Here is an 18,778-nt window from a genome sequence, read left to right on the forward strand (position 1 = left end):
ATGTCACGCGAGACATTTCGTTTAAGCAATTTGTTTTGATATCTTGATTAGGAAAAAGAAAGAAAATTATATGTATTATTAAAATTATTCTTGCGCAATAATTTGCTGACTAATAATATCAATGAATTGACAAGTGAGAATTTTACGACATATAGAATAACCAAATAACTTATGATTTACTTGTAACATTTTACTTGTATTATCATCAAACTCTTCATGATGAGAAACAGGATATCATGCTTTATTTGCACTTCTATGAAAAAATTTCTCAAGACGAGGTTACACTATTTCAAGGAGCGCATATAACAATGGGACAAATTTTTCTTCAAATCGCTTTTTTACGAAGTTTCAAAGTCATCGATATTTTTTAGAATGGAACCCTATATTTTCTTATATAATTCATGAATGCACTTTCCCATTTTCTATGTAAAAGTATGAACACAATTTTGTGTCACAAAATCTACTAGAATGTAATGATCAAGAATTTGATGGAATTTTTTGCGCAATGGAGTTTAGCTGAGTGTTCAGGATTCGAATTGCAATCTTCGCTTAAAAAGAATTTCCGAATGAATATCGTATGCCTCGCTCCATATCGTGCTGTCGAAACCATGAAATAAAATATCTAGGATTTTCGCTGTTATCATAGGAAAAACCAATCAAACTGACATATTTATGACTCTTCGGGTTTCAATCAAATTATTTAAATTTCACAATCTTTTTGGAGAATCTTTCAAACTTGAAGTTAAAATAAAATGATATAAATTATTTCTATGCTTTTATGAATCACAATCTACGACTGATACGTAAGTACAAATTTATATTATCATTACATAATATCTATCAACTCCCACGTTACCATGATAATAATATAACGATTTTTTATATCTAACCTGCACATGTAAACGTACATTCTATATTCCTAGAAAATAATGGAAAATAAATAGAAAGGGAGAAATAGTTTGCTGAATATATGTCAATGAATATGTGGAATATAAAATTAATGATTGTTGTATAATGTGCGCATTATGAGTCATAACTAGATAACGTTACCTTTAAAATGCAACCAAGTCTGGTCTCTGGAGCCTCGTCAACCGCTATGGGACATGCCGTAGTTTCCTGACATGTAACAATGGTTGTGGTTGGAGTGAAACATATATGCATGTAACACGGCGAACGACCGCTACTTTTCCTGCAAAAGTTTCAACTAGATTATCGATGACCAAAGTTCGAAGCTACATAGTTACATAGGGCCTGTCTGGGATGAAGGTATCGTTATTTTATTCACTCGATACTTTTGCGTTGTTCTCTCCTGGCGGATTCTGATTTACCAATTTCGCATCACCCTCCACGCTTTTTCTTGTGAAAACGCGATTCAATTAGAGCGGTGTATATTAGCTGCTAATGATTGAAAACCAGTTCAAGAAGTTATGTTCCTTTTTCTAAGAATTCACACTATATTGTTTAAAGGATTTTCTACTAAGTGCATTCACAATCTTTTTCTGTTCTTCTTAAACGCGTTTTCTGAAAATCTTTCTAGGAATTCTAAGAATTTTGTAATACTAGTCCTAATATTATTTGTATGAAGATCACAGATGGAAGACACGATAATCTAGTAACTCTGGTTTTTTACAATCATATTATACTCTTCATCAAAATTTGCAACTCTGGTGTTTTACAATCCTATTATACTCTTCATCAAAATATAATGTCGATATATGTCAAAACTCTATACGCACCTACTCTCCACATATATTCCTGGAATTGCTCTTTTAACATAAATATTTGTTCGTTCATATTGCATTCGTGGAGTGACGAATAACGAAAAATAAAACAGAAATAGAGGAAGTACGTCGCTTAAGTTGACACAGTTATGTTTCTCGTGATGATGGACAGCACACACTTTGACATTTAATGGATCTACCACCTATAATTCAAACTAGCTCGCGAAATATTTGTTGCCTGAAGGTTGAACTATTCCACCGATTCTATCGAAAAAGTAATTTTGTTCCCGATCGCTATCTAATGTGTAGCATACCGAAATAGATGTGCGTCTGTTAATAGAAAATATTCAAATTAACTACATTGAAAAGGTGATTCGTCAAGTTAGATAGCTTTGTAGGAAATCAGACTACTAAAAGCAGTCTGTTTTTCGACGAGTGATGGTCATTTGATATTTTTCTAGCATTGACAAAATCGAAAATTACTATGAAATTGCTCGGTGTTTCTAGAGCGGAGAATTCTTATTCCTTAATCTAGACTTCGCGTGCTGTTCGTCTATGGTAAGGAAGAAACGATAGAAATCATAGTTTTGAGAAAATTAAGGACAATCCTTATATCGTGGACGATCCTAAGGTTTTGTAAGTTACCGGAAAGAGCTTGAATGATTTACGGTTGCGTGCAAGTATTGTATCGAATTGATTATCTATTCAACGGGTAAATTTTATGGTCGACAAAGATCTAAGCAGTTAGAAGTGTTACGCTCCAGTTCGGAATATCTATTGTATGTGTTTAACGAACTGAGGATAAAAACGTGTCTCACATCTGAATATCTTGTAACGGTATCAAAAGACTATCAGAATTTCGAAATTAACTTGTATTTTAATTTTTATTAATAGATTCTTCTAACAGTTTTCTAATAATTTTCTACATTAATCTTCTTATATATCCTTGCAGAACATTTTTTTAAATCTCGAGATCACGTTGAATCTGTTTCAATGGGATGACGTGAAACAGAATTTCTAGATCATTTTAAAATATGAATCTTGTGTCTTAAAACCGAGCCAACATAAAATGAATAAAAATAAGAATGTTATGCAAAACTTCAATTAAAATAATTTTAGCATACTCCATTTGCAATTTTATTTTCAATCAATTTACATTATCGATTTCTGTTTCCTAACATTGTAGCTACGAAAAGGAATTCCAAGCACTCGCTTAGTATTTTTTTCATCTCTATCTATCTCTCCACCTATATTTTACGACTTTATGAAATGTAATGAATTTGAAGTGTTTATAACATTATGGTAAGCTATATACATATATTGCTCGGTCTGTAATGGCTTAAATTCGTTTTCCACCCCAAATTTCTTTCTTTGATCCAACCTATCGGCAAAAGCAATTATCAAAACTGCAGACCATCAAACCGGTGCGCTCAATTGTCTGTCTCCTATAATTCTATAACATGACTGGGAACAGGACGTTCGATTTATCAAAATTGCTGAAACGTGAGACTCGTGTCATCGCGATTTATCCCCGTGTGATGAACGTGCACACGTTCGACTATTGAGGGATGTTACTCGAGTTACTGAAACTGATCAAGCATGTCGAGAGGTGGCTGAGTAATTCAATTCCCCGTGACGAGCTGCAACGCAGTTCCAGCCACCGATTCGTCTCTCTTCGATGCCGGCTTTTCACGCTGTTACGCAATTCAACCTAGAATTAATCTTTTCCAAGGAAGCAGGATGCGGCGAAATGGATATCCAGCTACCGTGTGCACGTGCATTATACTCTATTCTGTTTGTGAGACGGTACTCGTCAATCTATGCCTCTAATTCTCATAGTCGTGATGTTGAAGTTTCTTCTGTGTTTCAACACATGTAAGAGAGTTGAGTGAAAGTTTGTCGAATGGAAAGTGTTGTGCGAATTCTTGAAACTTTTCCTGTAAAAACATGCATATAATGTTAGATATAATTCAAGGTCGAGAATATCCTTGTTTTGCTAAATTGTGCCTTAGAGGAATTTGTTAAAATTTCAGAAGTTAATTTCTATCAATAAATACATTTTCGAAGTCTCAGAGCTTGATATGTACATTGTAAGTAGACGAGACCAGTGTCGAAATCTACTTATTATAATAAATTTGCTCTTCGCGTCTTTCTCCTGGATTTAAAAAAATGAAGATGAAAAAGATGAAAAGTAAATTCATAGATTATCTATAAAATATATCCCAGTTTTTATTACAGTCGAAACTGCTAAGTTCAAGTAATTCAAGGAATAGGTCAGTAGATAAAAGAACATTACTGTTTTCAAACTTCTATTTTTACTTCATTTCTAATTATAAATAGTTTAGGAAACTTATGATTCATACATGATTAACTTTTTCTTTATGTAAGTATTTTAACTAATGTTTTTACCGAGAACTTTATTTTAGATGAAAGGAATTTATTAACGTTGAATAAACAAATTCTTTGACATTTATTAACTTTACTATAGTAATTACTGCGATAAAACCAGTTATGAAAGTTTTTAATAAAGTTCGCATGAGGAACTAAAGAGTTCGTCAGGAATGTATCTTTCAGAAGTTTAAAACGTTCGACGACCCTTAGCCTCTTATTTTTCGACGTCAGCAGACTCTCTTTTTATCTGACTAGCTATAGTCTCTGCTAGTTCTTTTACGAGCATCAAAAGCTCTAAATATAGACTGATGATGGATCATCGAAAATTTACATCACAGGAAAAGATCCACCATGTTTGCGTACCTTTTTATTCGCTACAATCAAACGGTTAAACTACCGTATAATTAATTCAGTGAATTTTATGCAGGATGTATTGAAGCGACAGGAAATCGAGGTAAGATAACCAACTTTATCGCTATAATAAACATTTATTCTCAATAATATAAAATTACATGTTCGCAATAACACGAGACACATATCATACAATATTTCACAACAGCAAGTATGCGTATGCGATGCGATATGACGGTTGCACACGACGACTATTATCGATCAAAGGGGTAACAAAAAGTAATCGTCGTCTAATCGCGCGACGCATCGAGCATCTTTCATATTTTTTCTTTGTTATTTCGTCACAGTGAAGGGAAAGAAAGAACACAAAACTCGAGCCTAATTGCATCTCGTTATACAGCTTTACAGTTAATGGCGCTGTACTACCATAATAATCAACTAGAATCTAAATGATCGCTTGTGAAATACAGAGGCTTGTGTTATTCCATTTGATTGAAATCATCTACTGATTTGTAAGCATTTAGAAAAAAAATTAGAGAGAGAAAAAAACAGCGAACAAAATAAGAGACAAGTATCTCAAAGGATTAGAAAAAGGAGGGGAGTGGGTGAGTTTCGTATTATAGCCGTCACACATCAAAGGGATTTTCTCTCATAAATACCACACGGAGTAACTATATTACAAAAATATACATATGAATCGTTCGCCGATATTTCGCTAAATCCACACAAAATCGACACATTTTTTTTTCAGTGTGTCGACAGCTGCCATTTTTGCGATTTCTCAATTCACTGAATTTTATTTCTCTATTATTATGCTAATTACATAAATACACGTTTATTTACATGTTGCTGTCTGTACGTCCTAATGGTTAGTCGATTGAAAAGAAATCGGCGTGTTACGTGAAAAGAATCTTGATTCCATTTTTTTTTTTTAATTAAAGCGCACGTAGGAATACCTTACGTAAGACGAGGACTGCACGTCCATTTTGCTTCTCGCTCGTACCGTTTGTCAGACTTTTATGTACAGAAAAGAGTTGGTGCCGCGGTCGCGTATCACCGGTAGCTAAATGATCAACTATAACTTATAAAATATAGCTGAACGATGCTATATTCAAGTTAGTCAATGTGGTCCCATTAACTACTGTTTGGTTTTGGTTTCACACGCAACTGAACTTGACACCTGAAACATTTTATAATAATATATAGAAAATAATTTTTATGATAAATATAATAACAAATATAACATAGCTTTTATTATAAGATAGTAAGATTGAAAACGAAAGAAAGAATAAAATATTACAAGCTAATAGAATGTAGATTTGTTGTATAAAAATTCTTTACTTAAATACATACTTTATAATCTATAATCTTTTTACCAAGATTGTTTTGAAAAATAGCTTTTACATTTATCCGTTCACTAATAAAAAAAAAAATCGTTGGCTGGGGATCATTGACGTTTACCTAATTTTAATCATAGGTATAAATAGGGTAAGCTAAATGTGGATACCGTCGTCACTGGAGTAGCAGTTATGGCAGTGAAGCTTTTGATTCCTAACGCGCACGTCTGTTCCCATTAATCCGTCACCGAGCCGAACATGACACACGCAGCATTTGAAACATTCCATGTGATAGAACAGCCGCAAGCTTTCGATAATCATCGCAGCGCCACGACCTGGTGATTCAAAATTAGTCATCTCATTTCATTTTCCAAACGATTTAAATTAGTATAATATAACAATGACTTTAAACTGAGTCAAGAATGTGGAGAGAAGATTGACAGATTTTTAGGCAAACGCTTCACAATCTTTTCATTTTTCTATCAAATATTATATTCTATAACGCATTCTTTTTTACGCACCTAATTCATCTCCACAATGCGAGCATTTTTTTTTCCCACTGACGCTTAACATTTTCTCCTGATTCTCGTTATTTATCGCAGGTGGTTGTTGAGGTTTTTGAGGCTGCATAACATGTTGCTGCGGTTGATGTTGCAACGCAGAGAGATGTTCCTGGCTGGTACTATGTTCTAATCTACAAAAATTCAAAGCGAATTGAATAAATAATTCCTAAAAGTTATGACAAATTTATAAGAAATTTCTTTGTTTCAATATTAACCTTCTTCTTGGCGGAAGAGGTTTCTCTTGCGCTCTGTTCTGTACTCTTTGCGTAAGAGTTTGTATGATAGAGTCAGGCAATGGTTTACTGTCTGACCTGGTAGGAGCCATAGCATAAGGAACCGACGTCCCTGTTACGTGCATTTGAGGTTTCCGCGGTGGCGATCGTTGATTCTTTTCACTAATCCTTCTTTGTTCTGCTTCCTATGCATCATACCATTTATATTTGAGATTAATAACATTTATTATGCAGGTTAATATCAATTAAGTTAAATTGACATTATTTGTTTCCTACAAAATATGATGGATTTATCATCTATTTTCAAAAGCTTATATCTTTGAATCTATTAGAATATTTCCTTACTTAAATACTTCATATTAAAATACTTCTATCTAATCACCAGGAGACATAAAAATCAGAAAATCGACAAACATAAACTTTTCATATTAGTTCCGTGTGTAAATATGTGTAATTTTGCATTATACTTTCGCGTTTCTCGTATTTCACATTATTAATATCATCAGGTGTAAATGTTTTTTTTTAAATTTGATATAATAAACGACTTGATATATGACTTGATAAAATTGTGAAAATTATTCGTGTTATATCTTAAGGTAAGGTTAATTCGTACAAAAATAAGGCATGTTATTGTGAAATATTTGTGACAACACAGTTAAAATTTCATTATTAAAACCAATAGTACATTAAAGTATGACATTCGAAGAATATTGTATAAAATTTTCACGGAGAAATATTAAAAAATACGGCAATGGCACTAATTATTCGGACGTGTCTCGGAAAATTGCGGTGCCCCTGATAACTTGGTGCTGGATCATCTGAAATCAAAAAATCAAAATTCATTCGTTAGGTAACAGTTTTCTACAGGTAACGCTGGGAGGGGTTTTCCGAAATTTCAATTTTTCACTTTTTTGGAACACTTTGAAGGGATAAATTAGCCGCAAATTTTCGCAAAGTCGGCTAATTTATCCCTTCAAAGTGTTCCAAAAAAGTGAAAAATTGAAATTTCGGAAAACCCCTCCCAGCGTTACCTGTAGAAAACTGTTACCTAACGAATGAATTTTGATTTTTTGATTTCAGATAATCCAGCACCAAGTTATCAGGGGCACCGCAATTTTCCGAGACACGTCCGAATAATTAGTGCCATTGCCGTATTTTTTTAATATTTCTCCGTGAAAATTTTATACAATATTCTTCGAATGTCATACTTTAATGTATTATTGGTTTTAATAATGAAATTTTAACTGTGTTGTCATAAATAGTTGACAAAAACATGCCTTATTTTTGTACGAATTAACCTTACCCCCCCCCCCCTTAATTGTCTCTTGTGAGATATCATAAAATATTTACCTGAATAAGCCAGTGCTGGTAATTCAAATCGTGAGCGCCTCGTGGCACGTCGCTTTTCCTTCGTTGAACCCATTGATCGCCTTGAACGATTCGTGGTCGAGGAACTGCACTGAGAGCTTGCAACGTTTGCCTGCTCATCTGTTGACCACCATGGCTCGCGAGCGTCGTAACCGATGCACTGTGTCGCAAAGGAGCGTCCACTTGCTGAGGGATCGAATCTGCTGACGGAATTCTGCTGCTTCTGTTCATTTTACAATGTTATCCACACAAACTATTACTATTTCATTCGATCTTCGTTTTTATCGTTGCTTTTCGTTCTTTCAAATTTATAGAATCTGTTCAAGTGCCGAAACTTTGTACGACATTTAATCGCACGTCGTTAAGGTATTACTTTAACTTTGAATTTTATTACATTTGATCTTTAACTTCTATTGTAATATTATGTTAAGCACAGGCGATATCAACTGATCAAAGATTATGAATGACTGCTCTGCAAGCAGGGATTGTAACGATGTATCGTACAGACAGACGAATGTTACATCAGACGCAACAAAGCGTAAAGTTTCTGCAGGAAATTAAGTGACACGATTTGTAGTGCTATATTTTATCTCTAATTTGCATTTCCTGTTAGTTACGATCTGTTCCAAACACCGACGTAACAATGTACTGTTGCAATTTGGCGAACTATCTAGAATTGAGCCTGTTCGATGTAAAGTTCCTGTCCCTCTAACAGAATGCAATTATATATCTTTAAAAATACCATTTTGGAAATATTATTATCTTGTAATTTTTACATACATTTTGAGATTGGTTACAAATCATATTGTTAATCAACTTTTAAAATGTTTTACATAAAAACTTTTCTATAGAACCAGTATAAGTAGATAAAATAATTCTTTTCTTAATGATATACATTACAATTAAATTTTAGATGATATTTACCTGATGGTAACGTCCCTTTGCCTCTGTTCTATTAAACGCAGCGGTTTGGCTGGTGGTATAGGAGGAGGCGGAGGTCTTCTTCTTTGCACGTCTTGAAGTTGAAGATTTGGCATCGACGATCTATAATTCACCGATGGTTGACTCTTGAACTGTTGGATATTGTTCGCAGATGTATGCGCGACATCTTGCAAGGATTTCCATTGTTCTTGCAATTGTTCTGCCAATTTAAGCTGCTTTTGTTCGCGATACGCCAAGTTGTTTCGTTGGCGCTTTAATTCTTCTTGTTCTAACTGCAGCAACTCCCTTTCCACTCTGAGGACTTCCTACTCAGAGAATTAATTAATTCATTATGATTTATTATTACTCTAGTTTTATTATTATTTTGTTATTAACGTGAATTCTCCTTTACAAAATGTGTACGCTTTCGAATCATCTTTTTACTTTTACTTCGTGAAGCTTAGAAAATAAAAATTGTAATTCTGCTAAATTGCCTTATTCTTGTTAGAAGCAAGCATCGAGAAAAAACGGCAAGAGTTACAAAAGATACTGTTTCCCTTACCCCGGAAGCAAATTCGTCTTCTTCGTCGTTCAAACCAGCACCAACCAATGACGTGTTCTGCGAATCATTATCAACGATAGTCCCGTTAACGTTTACAGTGCGATATACTTAATTTACAGCATGCAGCTATTTAGTGACTTTGTGAGAATATTTAGCATTTCTTCGCAATGAAAAATATCCTTTCTCAATATAAAATATGGTTTCATCGTTTGATAAAAAATATCGTTTCCTGTAAAAAGAACTAACAAATTCTACTATTGAGAGCGGAAATATGTTTTGAAATTATTAAATCGTAATTCTTTAATTTCAACCATGGAACTATTGCCATTAGCTCATGAGCATTCAAAAATAATATAAATAATATGTAGCCCAATTTAAGAAAAGCATATCGAAGATCTCTGGAAGAAAATGATTTCGCAAGTTTGTTATTTATCACAATGTTTCACTTCTTCTGGACAAATACATATTTTGCTCTATCAAACTTTCTTCTCCTATTCAATTCATTCAGCCAAACGGGACTCTCTGTATGTATATGTATACTAAACACTTAAAAATTATTGCAAGATACAAAACTACAAATTTTCTTTTTGAAACTGAAAATGTAACTACCTTGTACCACAAACTTAATTCCAACTCGAGTGTTCCAAAGCATCCGCACCCACATAATAAAAACACCAACAAAAAAGACATATACATATAAATAAATAAAGAATACGAAAGTAAAGACCCATACCTCTTGTTCACGAATTTGGCTCTCCATGGCCCTGATACGTTTCTCTTCTATGCGACGAGCATCAGCTACTCTTCTCTCCTCCTGGATCTCATTTTGAATCCTGAGCTGTTCCGCCTGCGCCCTCAATTCCTCTTCTTGTCTTTTCTCTTCGGCACGCTTCGCCTCTGCTTCAGCCCTCGCCGCTTCCTGTTGCCTCGCGGTCTCCTCCTGCTGTTGTTTCCGCAACGTCTCCTCCTGCTTGCGTATGTTGTCCTCGTTCTTCCTCAGTGTCTCTTCCTGTCGACGTAAGGCCGCTTCCTGGGCGCGTTCCCGTTCTAGCTGCATCTTCTCTTCTTCGAGCTCGCGCAATTTGTGCGCCAATTTCTCGCCCAAGTCACTGTGTTGTCATGAATTTCTCGGTTATTCGACTTCAAGCTTAAGTCGACTTTATTTGTGATTTTGTTCTACTTGTAAAAAGGCTTACAGGATTCGAGAGAAGGCATAGCGATAGCGACAGTCAAGCGGCAGGAAAAGACCATCAGTGTGTTCAAGGTAAAAGTGTTTTATTTCATTTCATCACCGTTTGTACATTGTACATTGATCCCGGGATACAAGTTTGTTGTAGTTCCATTATGTACATATACAAGATATGCTTAGAAATATTGGTACGTCGCACGATAGTCCAAGATATGAATTTAGTAGCTCAAAAAATTTTCAGTGAAAGAAATAATCCAGTTTTCTATTCATGGATTTGAACATGTTAAAAGTAACTAGAAGAATAGAAAATTAATTCTCATGGTTCAGATTTATTGAAATATCTATGTTTTAATAATAGAAAACATTAAAACAAACAAAATTAGGAATATTGAATCTCCGAAATAATGAAAAAATGATTTAACTTTGAAATGACTAATTTTGAAGTTATATTCTTAAGTCATGTTCGAAATTTCTTAGAAAATAATTTTAAGGAATCTATGATATAATGAACCTTTGTCTATTTAAATTTTTGATTCTGTTTTCTAAACCATTGAGCTACTGAATTCTGTTTATGGATTATCATGTGTCGTAGTGATCACTGAAGACGCCAGTTCATGAAAACCCTGACAGACATAGAACATTAGAATTTTTAAAAATTATCTAAATTTCTTGTAGTTTCCCTTATAATTAATAAAAAAATAAATGATAATAGTACTTTATTAAGCGATATTGACGTCTTCGGTTTCACTGGCATGCTTCCGACGGCAAGAAAAATTACAAGAATCTTCGTGCAAATATACAAGAGAGACATTAAAGAGAACCTCAAAGCACTTCCATGAAACTCAAAAGAACCGAGAAAGTAAGAATCCTTTAACTATCTGGAACTGTACATGTATAGAAAACCGATAAAGTTCAGAAACGAGTGTGTATTACATTACACTTAATCCTGAAGAGTGTACGAAGAAGAAGCGGAAAATTTACAAATTTATGTAGAGATAAGCGATATCGAGCCTAGTCGATTTTACTCTAACACCCTTCTTGACTGCAATACCCCCACACGATACAATTTTTCCCTGGATAATTCCTACCTGTTCAGCTCACGATTGTTGCCGTACCGCCACTGTTCCTCTTTTTCAAGGACCTCGATGATTTCCCTTTCTTTTTTTGTGATCTCGTCTTCTTCGGAAGAGGTGACGCTGGCGCCGAATGGCTCACTGCTTTGGCGACTATGTTGAGACATATCGGGGCTGACCGGTTGCTTCGTCCAGTCTTCGACGTGGCCCAGTTCGACCCCTGAATCTCTTTCGTGGCTGGAATCCTGCTCGTAGTTGCTGTCTGTGTCGTACGAGCGACGATGAAGCTGTTCGATGCGTCTTTCCTCCGCCAGAATCGCAGCCATGTCTGGTGGCTTTGTTAGAGTCAACTCGCGTTCCAGTTCGTCATCGTTTACCTGGAAATTGAAGCATGGCTCAGTATCGTTTGTGTGGTGGGATAGGAATTTTTTTTAGTTTGATGGAATGTGAAGTGGTTTTTAACTCTCGAAGCTTGGGCCCTGAAACAACAACGAAGGGGAGTTAAGATAGCTTTGAATGTATACACGGTCATCCATAAGTAATAGGCCATATCTTCATTTAATATAAGACGTGATAATTAGTTTGAGTTACTTAGGAAACGATTAATCGACCAAAATTTTCTACTTAGGTAAGATAATAATCTAACGATTCATAACAACTACTTCAGAGAATTAAATTATTTGAGATCTGAGAGTTAGGAGATAAATTGTTATTTGTTTGAAGTAATATAGTTTTTCGAACTGCCAAGATAACGTGTATTGTTCGAAATTTTTGGTCAATGTTACATATTAAGAATATTTTCATTATAATAAATATGTTTGTCTTAATTGTATGTTTTAATCTGTTGGATCAATCGTCAATTGTACGTTTCCTCTAAATGATAATGATATAACGAGCTATAAGCATTAAATCATTTTGATAGAACAACATAATTTCTTCATTTACGTAATTCCTCTTTTATATTTTACCTTATGTGAAACATTACGTGTATTAGTTTTTGTAGTGTTTAATCACAACACCTACAATATTAATGGTATCGATTAGATAGCGATATCAAAAATTCTTCGACTAGTTTATAAAATCAAGCAAATAAAATAAAGACAATTTTTCATCGAACAAAAAAGTACTGAAATTATTAAGGAGACTCATTCGCAAGAAATAAACGCGTAGTAGTATCGCGGTCAACGAACGAACACGCGAGTCTCATCAGGGCAGGTTAACGCACAGCATAATTGCGAATGTGAGTTACGTAAATCCATTCACGTGCTCCAATTAATATCATTAAACGATGTTACGCCTGCGATATGATCTCTCGCAACGTTAAACACGGGTGCGCTAACGGCCGTGGAACACATCAGCTTCCGGAAACAAGTGAAAGCCACTGGAAGGAGGTGAAAAGCCGTGAGAAGAAACGAAAGTTACGATAGAGTGACGACGTTCTGTCGTGAAAAAAAATTTCGAGTCTCGTACACGCTTTTCCATGCTGAATATTTCAATATACGTCGAACGGAGAAAATCGGGAGCGATTTCATTCCACGTATTAGACACAACTGTCGCATACCCCTTCGATTCCAAGAAAATCAGAGCGCCTCGTGCGTAGTTCCTTCTTTATTCTGCGAGTAGAATTCAATCTTTTTAGAGGTTCCACTGGAAGATTTTCTTCGTCGCTGATGTCCACTGGTGGTGGTGGTGGTTTCTCTTTCGGAGGCTCCACGCTGGTTGGTGGCCCCAGAGGAAACGCCAAACCGGCGACTATTTCCTCGTCGCTTGATAAATTTAGTGGCAAAATCTGTAGAAGGAAAACTTAAAATGAAAAACACAAGAAAAATGCCATGAAGAAGACACACGATATATAACATTTTTCATTTTCCATATAAGAACGACTTTAAAATCATAATACAATCACATGAATCATATATTACGAAAACTGTTTTCATAAAATTTGGTTACGAGATTCTCCTAGAGAACAATATTTACATCAAAGATATAGATTTCAGAAATGTTGACTATTATCACTACAAACTCGCAAATCATAATCACTGTTTCATTAACATTAGAACAACTAAATCTGTCGTTACAGATTTCAAAATTCCTTTTTTTTTACAACTATTAAAAATATGCAGAGCTTTTAACAAAATTAAATAAATTACAACTACAGTTTTTGTAAATTTAATTTAGCTTCGAAACCAAATAAAAAAAGAATTTTACTAACGTGTAGTAAATTGATACGGCACTGAATTTTGGAATTATTCTGCTATAAGAAATAAGAAAAGCGACTTATCGTGCCCCCTCGCCCCCTTCCGTTATCTTCACATATAATATTCACGTACTATCAAACAGGTAGTTCTAGCATTAGCAATACTACGGACTTTTAAGAAGAGAAAAGAAAGCTAGCACACCACGCGATTCAAGAATAAAGAACAATTCTATGCAAATTTTTAACTTGATCCATCTACCAATCTCCAATCCAATCGATTCGAATCAGCGAAGCGAGGATTGTTAAGGAGCATCGTATCTCTTTACCTGTTTAGACATAGGCGATACAATATCGGGGCTAAGAAGGCTCATCATATCCATCTTGGTGATTTCCTGTTTGCCGAGGGTCAAGGTCGTCGGTCTTTCAGGCACAGGCACAGGCACAGGGACGTTCGCGGACGGCTCGCTTTCAGGTACATCGTGCACGTCGATCGACTCCTTGATCGAGTTTCGTGCCGGTAGCTCGTACTGCTCGATCTTCCCGTTCATCGTCACTTCCTTTTCCTCGTGCTCTTCGTGTTCGACTGGCGGGCTTGGCTGGCAAATCGCCGCTGCCTCCTCGTCGTCCGCTTTCTCGATAACGATCGGTTCCTGAAGAGACGATCTCTGCGTTATTGCTTCTGCCGTACGCGTATTTCGCAACGCTACATTCTATGCAAATCAACACCGGCGTGCTACACCCGCCGACCAGGGTTTCTCAAACTTTCACAGCTCTTTTGTCGATATAGCAAGGTATAGGGTTATTTGAGACAGTTATGTCTCAAACGCCTTCAAATCCAATGTTGAAGTTTGCACAAGATAATCAGAAGATTGTTATATGGGATGTCATTAATTCTTGACATGATTGGTATTTTAGTTGCAGGAAGAAGATATAAAAAACGAGAAAATGATTCTGATCCAAATAACCCTACTTTATGCCATATTGATTCGTTCTCAATTGATGGAAAGAATAGTGTTTGAAATGCGCGATGGCATCAATTTTACTGAAATTTTTTTACAATTTTTTTCGTGGCAAAATAGTCGAGTGATCTGATAAAGTTTTATCTATATTTGATAACCGTTTTTGCCCACATGTTATGAACTTGTGCCCGTGAAACTTTTAACCGAGTAAGATAAACTGTTATATTTATACTGTTAACTTTTTGAGGCGTGAACTGAATCTTATCAACTGATTCGTTTTAAATGATGTTCTATACAGATTGTTATTAATATTGTCTATGTTAATGTTTAGTTGCTTCTAATATGAATAGATATTACTCTTTATTGGTGTCGTGATGATATTAAGAGAAACAAGCGTAAAACATAGCTTGAGAAACACTGGATTTCGAGCAACAGCTTCGGAGGCAACTGCAGTTTCGGATGGAAGATTATTTTGCATTCTAAGAGTATCTTTTCGCTTCTTTATTTTTTTTTCTCGTGTTCCATAGACACCGATGCACCAGCGTTCATGCATGACTATCGTAAATTTTTTTTCTTGTGAAATCCGTGCAATGGCGCACACATAGAACGATGAGTTATTCTGTTAGAACTAACAATTATGACAGACAAACAAATTCGTAACTAAATGTATACAAATTAAAAAGATATTAATTTAAAACAGATGTAAAGGTCTTTTAAACATTCATTTTCAAAACATAACACATATATATAACTATCGGTGCATATATGGTTAAAAGAAATATAAGAAAAGAAATAGAGAACAAGAAATTTCATATTATGTTATTAAAAACTCTAATAGTCACTACTAATGCAAAATTTTATAATGAATTAAAAACATATTTATAGTAAAACTCCATTTATCTGAACTAATGTCATCATAATGCCCAATCTGATTCTGATTTCAGGCCATGTGACGCATCGTTTATAGGAACAAAAGCTTGTGTCTTACTATTTACATATTTCAGTTTAGAAAAATCCAGTTATATTAAAATAATTATAATTACTTTATTAATATTAATATATATAACATTAATATATTAAAAAAACGAATCTTGATTATACGAATGGTAAGCAGCGAAGGAAAGGAGTACTGGTAGACTTTTATTATCCGATTGACCCAACTATCAGACCGTTTTGTCCCCCGACTCTGTCATCGTAAATCGAGTTTTACTGTAGTTATATAAAAATATAGTGCATGCATCAGTGACGAGAAGCGGTAAATGTACGCAGTTTATTATTTCGTAAGTTTTCGTGCAAATATGATGTTACGCGTTATTGCCATCGTCTAAGAAAGTGCGAACAAACAAAGATAAGACGTTTCGGCAATAATGATAACGTTTATCTAAATCTAGCCGCACAGGTAGAAACGTAACTAAGTTCGTTATTTCGATTCTCAGTTCTCAACTGGCTTCTAAAGTACAATGCGAAATATTTAACTGAAATATCAATTCCATCAGTCATACCTAATAAAGAATACGGCATTGTTTATCGACGAAGATCATCTGGAAAGAAGCTTTAATAATAAAATAATACGAAGCTAATGTAACATTATACTCAAGAATATATTTGAGAAGTACTAATCATGACTTCCAAAAAGAGAAATCCCGCGAAAAAGAATAAAAGAACCACTCGTTTTAATTGCCCTAATAACTTTGTATAATCATTTAGGAAATGATCCGACTCGAGATAAATAGCTTAAGAGAAATTGAAAGTAAAAAATGAAAGTAAGCGTGCAAACGTTTAAAAGTAAGCGTGGTTCTTCGAATACAATTTCCAGTAAACTCGAGATGAAATATATCGTATTGAAATGTCTAACGTGGAATTTTCATTGAAGATTTTGAAATTAGATAAAAATAGGAGATCTTGATAGCAAATGCTTTGTTTAATCCCGATCCTGTCAAGATAACGTACAACAGGAAACGGTTTAGAGCTGTTTGAAAGCCAACAATCAATCACATTAATCCCAGTTGTTTTCTCTTGCGAAAGAACCGTAAATGAAACAAATAAAAATGTGAACTTCTGAATGTAAATATATCCAGGATTTTGATAATTGATTTTTCTAATCAATAAATAGTTGAAAATAATGCAAGAGGTTTAAAAAGTCATCTGGTTTGCGACGAAATGAATGCTGCGATAAAGATTTTATCACGAAAAAATACCGATTTACGACTATTTGGAACGGTGTCACAGAGATAATTACTTCAAAGTGCAAAGATCGGCGAGTTTACAGTACATGGAAGACTCTAACACGCTTACGTCATCGAAGAAGAACATCTTTGGTAATTGCAAACTGATTACTAACATATTTTGTTGCTTTCTGGATGTATTTCAAGATGACCTGATACTTTATCGTGTTGTTAAAATACACGCTGCAAATTGCCAAGAAACTTTATGCCAGTTACACAGATTAATTATTAAAAATTATTATAAAATTATAAAATTTATCTGTTAATAATTTCCGCTTTAATAACTATCGTACAATAAATGAAAAAACCGCAATGTGATCAAGTGCATAAATTCTACGTAACGCGCACAAAAGTGTCAAATGTGAATCTCTAGTCGATAGAATTTCTATTTAATATTTGAGGAAAACTTTTTACATCACGTTAAGAAGTGGAGAAACGAGGTTTGTGCGTTGATACGAAAACGAAGATCGGCACGAAACTAGGAAACTGATAAAATCAATTAAGCTGCAGCCATGCATAATCTCGGATCGATAGCAAATATGAGAACTAGCGATAAGCGGGATAGAACTGAATATCCGGTCGTAAAAGGTAGAAAAACACATGATCGTGTAGGGTTTATCGCTAGCTTGAACAATCGAAAATACCGTCTTACCTCTTTACAGTAGCGGATCTTAGATTTACAACACTGGCTTGAAATTACACGATGATCGTTGACGATGATGGCAGACAAAGCTAGTAAAAAATGGAACGAACTTCTAGCATTTGGTATAATTACTCTTCTCGACCATAGATGGATGGGTATGGAAACGATTTCCATTAAGTTTATCACAAGTCAAAATTCAAGCAGTCAATAAACTTTTACGAAGAGGAAAATCGAAATTAAGAAAAATAGGTGATATATATGTGGGGAAAAAGTAATTTTGTGACACACAGGAAAAGGTTTTTTTTGATTGGTTTTATACTACAGGTCAATGGTGTTTGGATATTAATAATATTACTAATTAGTGGTGTTGCTAAATAAATATCGACGTTCACGCAATTATTGCGTTTTATTTACGTATCTTTCGAAGAAAAACAATTTAAAAAAATAAAGAAACATAATGAACATTGTGATGGAACAAATGTTACTTGGAATAAAGACATTTCTAACGAAAAAATGTGCAAATGTATTAATAACTGTCAAAATAATGCATGGATAAAGGGTAAATCAGATGGTCAACAAAAAAACTTTCTCATCGATCAAAAAATTTCACCAAATGAAATGCCACACGAATTCTTACCTCGTTTAATGCATCGATTAACGTCATAAAAAACGAAGTACGCGGTGACTCAAGATATAGTAGAACGAATAATCGTAACAATTCAGGACACTTTTATCGTGACGTGGGTCAGTAATGAACGCCTTTCGTAATAATTAAATGTCACTCTGACCGATCTTCGACCCATGGTTCACGAGAACAACACATTGAACGCGTTCGTCACTTGATTGCGACTGCACGTTAAAGCTCGACGTCGTTGTTTACCGATGACACGTATATCGCGGAGACGATAAGACGATTCTTGATTGACGAGGTTCGTCCGACGCTTGCTCTATACGAGGCTCATACACGTTCATCCTTCATTGACGAATGAATCGAAGCCCAGTCTCGAAATGCACGACGATTGGGTTATTTCGTGAACAAATCAGT

The 18,778-nt window shown here is 34.7% G+C and overlaps 1 protein-coding gene across 5 annotated transcripts in view; it reads right to left on the reverse strand.

The window, feature by feature from the left end:
* Window positions 1-4,584: 4,584 nt before the first annotated feature.
* The window catches only part of LOC117209694 (LIM domain only protein 7), a 156,965-nt gene continuing 142,771 nt past the window's right edge, over window positions 4,585-18,778 (reverse strand). For 4 of the 5 annotated variants that reach the window (XM_033451969.1, XM_033451973.1, XM_033451970.1 and 1 more), the window contains 11 exons: window positions 14,233-14,556; window positions 13,271-13,498; window positions 11,725-12,086; window positions 10,181-10,556; window positions 9,448-9,504; window positions 8,889-9,211; window positions 7,947-8,187; window positions 6,579-6,781; window positions 6,322-6,494; window positions 5,971-6,135; window positions 4,585-5,643 (listed from right to left, as the gene is read on the reverse strand). In XM_033451969.1, coding sequence (XP_033307860.1) covers window positions 5,621-5,643; window positions 5,971-6,135; window positions 6,322-6,494; window positions 6,579-6,781; window positions 7,947-8,187; window positions 8,889-9,211; window positions 9,448-9,504; window positions 10,181-10,556; window positions 11,725-12,086; window positions 13,271-13,498; window positions 14,233-14,556 — 2,475 coding nt within the window. In that variant the 3' untranslated portion in view covers window positions 4,585-5,620. The remainder of the gene's footprint in view (window positions 5,644-5,970; window positions 6,136-6,321; window positions 6,495-6,578; window positions 6,782-7,946; window positions 8,188-8,888; window positions 9,212-9,447; window positions 9,505-10,180; window positions 10,557-11,724; window positions 12,087-13,270; window positions 13,499-14,232; window positions 14,557-18,778) is intronic. The other variant, XM_033451972.1, reaches the window with a different exon arrangement.

The sequence above is a fragment of the Bombus bifarius genome, unplaced genomic scaffold (assembly GCF_011952205.1).
Source record: "Bombus bifarius isolate JDL3187 unplaced genomic scaffold, Bbif_JDL3187 scf7180000008190, whole genome shotgun sequence".
In the NCBI taxonomy this organism is placed as follows: domain Eukaryota; kingdom Metazoa; phylum Arthropoda; class Insecta; order Hymenoptera; family Apidae; genus Bombus; species Bombus bifarius.